The 3,836-nt window shown below is 46.3% G+C and overlaps 1 protein-coding gene across 1 annotated transcript; it reads left to right on the forward strand.

The window, feature by feature from the left end:
- LOC127791384 (uncharacterized) lies at nt 1-3,083 on the forward strand. The gene is made up of 5 exons (XM_052321228.1): nt 1-795; nt 870-1,175; nt 1,358-1,709; nt 2,160-2,282; nt 2,465-3,083. The coding sequence occupies exons 1-5, from the start codon at nt 484-486 to the stop codon at nt 2,581-2,583; spliced, it is 1,212 nt and encodes a 403-aa protein (XP_052177188.1). The 5' UTR covers nt 1-483; the 3' UTR covers nt 2,584-3,083.
- The last annotated feature ends 753 nt before the right edge of the window (nt 3,084-3,836 follow it).

The following is a 3,836-nucleotide window of genomic DNA, read 5'->3' on the forward strand; positions in this document are numbered from 1 at the left end:
GGCTACTTACTGGGTAGGCAAAGGAGGACAAATGTCGGAGGCCACACAATCCTCAGTTCCCCACTTCTTTTGCATGTTTAAGAAGGGAGATCTCCCACCGCCGCCACCACCACCACCACCTCCACTGGCACCCTTCGCGTTCCCACTCCCTCCCCTCCCCCTCTTTTTCTGATTTTCCAAACCGCCTTCTCTTCTTCGTCTTCATCCATAAAAACCCCTCTCTCTCCTGTCCCCTCACTACAACCATCTCCTCTCTCTCTCTCTCTCTCTCTCTCTCTCTCTGCTTTTTCTTTTCATTCTTCCTTCTCTTCTGCTGCTGGGTCCCTCACTCTATCTGCAACTCACTTGGGTTTGGCCCTTTATTAAATCTTCTCCAACCAGCATTCAAGGAGGAAGACCAACTCCCCTACCCCCATCAAAACCCTCCCCCACCTTTCCGTTTCTCCCTCTCTCTACCTCTCTGTTTTTCCGGGGGCTTTTCGAATGGCTGAGGTTTTGGACAACGGCAAGTTCTGGCTTCCGGCCGAGTTTCTCACCGATGACGACGTCCTCCTCTCGGCCAAGCAGGGCTTGGGCTGCAACGGGTTCCGTCCTGGTTTAGGGCCTAAATTCGGTTTTCCCGTAGAGTTTCCCTACGAGATGGGTTCGCTCGGCTCGCCGGTGGAGTCGGTGGTGGGCTCAACGGAGACGGAGAGCGACGAGGACGACGTGCTCGCCGGGCTGACTCGCCAGTTCGCTCGGTCATCTCTGCTAGAACACGCCGAGAAAATCCCTTCCGGTGCGCAAAATTTTGAGGTACGCTCTCGATTTCTCCGCTTTGCTGTGTTTTTCATGGCATGGATTCTGATTTGGTCTGTGTTGGCTCTCAGAAGTTCTGGGTCTCGTCCGGTTCACCCCAGTCGACGCTGAGCGCGGCAGGGAGCTGGTCCGTGTCTAGCCACGGGAGCCCCAATGGTCCTTCGCCGCCGACCACGCCTCTGGGGGAAACCGACGCCTGGGATCTGATTTACGCCGCCGCCGGACAGGTCGCGAGGTTGAAGATGAACAGCGAAGGGCCTTCTAGAGGTGGTGGCCTACTTGGTCCCCACCGTAGTCCGGCTCCACTTCATCACCCCTCCCCGCCGGTGGAATACCCCGACTTCGGTTTCTACTTCAGCCACTGCAACCCCTCGCAGGTAAACCGTCTGTCATAAACATTCCTGTTTAACCGCTGTATACGCAGGGGATCTTCTTGGTTGCTTTCATGACTTTGTTCTCAAACTCAAGTTGTCATCTCTTCAACTACTTGTTTCAGAAGAGGATATAATTGATTCGTAGCCATAAAATATCTATTGTTTTGATTTCTGTATTTCTTCAGGACTACTTGCTGAAGCAGCAGTCCGCTTCGTTATGGGGAAGACAAACGAGAGAGGCCGTTTTCCCACATCTTCATCAACAGATGATGCCTCAGAACGGAGGGGGGAGAGTTCTTGGCGGTGGGTTCGAGAGAAAGGAGAGAAGCGAGCGGCCGCTTGGCTTGCCGCAGGCTGCATGGCCGCCTCTGCAGACGAATCATCAAAGCCAACTAAGTCAGCCGCTGCAGGGAGGCCGTTCCGCCGTGGGGGCGGTGTTTCACGGCGGATCTGCGGTGAAGAAGCAGTGCGCGGGCACCGGCGTGTTTCTGCCTCGTCGTTACGCTAGCCTTTCTTCCGCGACTCGCAAGAAGCCAGGTATTGGAGAGTTAGTAGCGTTCGCTCTTGCGTTTTCCATCCGCTACGGGTGTTGATGGCCCCTTTTGATTTTTGTATTTTCTGGGTTGGATGATGACTGCTTCCCACTTAGCTGTCCCGTTTGGCTAGCGAGAAAACAGATCAAGAAAAGGCATCTTCATCCGACGAAGATTTTCCTGTTTTCTCTCCCTTATCTTTATAATCTCTTCGAATTTTTTTGACCAGATTCAATTAATTTCCAAAATGCACAGTAAAAAAGCCTATCTTTTCGGTCCTCGGATCTAATTCACGCCTCTGTTCTTTTCCATTTAATGCACTCATACCCTGGGCTTAAAGTCCTCATGCATGAATAATCACAATAATAAACCCAATATTTTTGCTTTCGATTTGTTTAAACGCCTTGTAAGTTGTATCCATCAATAACAATTGCTTTGCTTTTCACTTTTTCAGGTAGTTCAACAGCCACAGCCCCGCCGGTTCCATCTAGAGTGGTCCCTGCCAATGGCTTCTTTGCCCAGTCCACTGCTACTCCGACACACATTAACGCTTCTTCCTACTTGCCAGAGGAGATTGGTAATTCTATTGTCAGAGTCTGTTTCTCTCTCATACATTTTTGGCAAGTCAGATTTTTTTACTTGGAATCTGGTGTGAAGCGGCCAAGGGTCACAAGACCTGAATTTGTGGTATCGAGCTCACAGGCATTACAACTTAAAACACTAAATCTTTACTTTCTTTTTTGCGGGTTTGATATGCAGAGGCTGTAATGGCAAGAAGGACCGCGCTGCTGGTGCAGCAAAGGCGGAGTACGAGGCCAGAGGGGGCAATGTATCGTCATCATCATGAACTGTGCCTGCCGCAGGAGTGGACATATTGAAACCCAATTTGGCAATTTCTCTGGTTTTTGTTGGAGAAAAATTGTTAAGGAAAAGCAGCAAGTATAGGAAAGGGTTAGAAGAAGATACTGGAACTCGGTTCGTTTAGGGAAGAAAGACAATCCACATATATATAATATTATATATATATAAGGAAGGAAGGAGTGTAGTTAGGGAAGGGTAAGGAAAGGTAAAATAAGAGGAGGATCCAAGATGGAGACGATGGCTTTTGTGGGTTTTGTAATAAATAAGAAATGGGTAGGGAGGGAGGTAGTAGATTTTTGGTTTTGTTTCTTGTTTTTAGGTTTTATTATTGCTAGGAGATATATTATTGAGCCTTGTCCTCACCTCTGGTTGGCTTTCGCTTGCTCTTTGTTTGGGCCCTGTGGCTGTAGTTTCCAGTTGAAGACAAATGCACAATCCTATCGCTGTAACATATTATATCATCCATCCATTTGCCTAGTACGAGAGTCTTAATAATAAGTCTTATGTTTCTTTCGAACCTGAGTCTATTAGGTCGTACTAAAATATATATATATATATAATATTTGAGTATGGGGGACTCATTTTGAATCCAATTACCACTGTGGATATTGTTATTATTATGGGTTTAAATTTTGATTAGTTTAAATTTTGCATTGTTTCTTGTTATTTAATATCTAAGATAAGTGAAAGAATGTTAATGTTGGCCCTTGTTTGGGCGCGAGGATTGGGGTGAGAATGGTCTTGGGTATTGTGGATGTGGGGACAGGGTGCGGGAGAGGGAGGTGGGTGGGTGGGTGCGTGCTGTACGGGTCGGATTATTGTGGGGCCCGCCCCGATTGGGATGTGTGGGTCGCTGTTGCCGTTTATGAAACTATTGGGCGTCGGATTGGGATATGGGGGTTGTTTGTGGGTTTCGCGCTTTTTTTTATTTTCTTTCCTTATTTCGAGAAATAAAAGGTTGTAAGAAGGGAGGGAGGGAGATTTTGTCATGTAGTGTGTGAGTGGGGTGACGCTTGACCCGGTCAAACTCCACGGATCGTGTTGCAGTAGCAAAGGGTTAATTCATTGCTTTTTTTTAAATGTAAAACTAATGATTGTCGAGGACGGGAAGTTGTAATTTGTTTTTAATATTTAAATTAATTAATTAGATATAATATATTTATTCTCAATTGATTAAGGTAGTGTTATATAATTAAAAGTGTATTTTCTTTTTTGATAAATATGTATTATTATATTTTATATTTAGTACTTAAAAATATTTTTAATATTA

Source organism: Diospyros lotus, chromosome 1 (genome assembly GCF_014633365.1).
Source record: "Diospyros lotus cultivar Yz01 chromosome 1, ASM1463336v1, whole genome shotgun sequence".
Taxonomy (NCBI): Eukaryota; Viridiplantae; Streptophyta; class Magnoliopsida; order Ericales; family Ebenaceae; genus Diospyros; species Diospyros lotus.

Bases quoted from the DNA above. Each gene is read 5' to 3' on its own strand.
- LOC127791384 (XM_052321228.1), top strand. From the start codon at position 484: ATGGCTGAGGTTTTGGACAACGGCAAGTTCTGGCTTCCGGCCGAGTTT. The intron at 796-869 runs GTACGCTCTCGA...GTTGGCTCTCAG, and splicing joins CCGGTGCGCAAAATTTTGAG to AAGTTCTGGGTCTCGTCCGG. The intron at 1,176-1,357 runs GTAAACCGTCTG...GTATTTCTTCAG, and splicing joins GCCACTGCAACCCCTCGCAG to GACTACTTGCTGAAGCAGCA.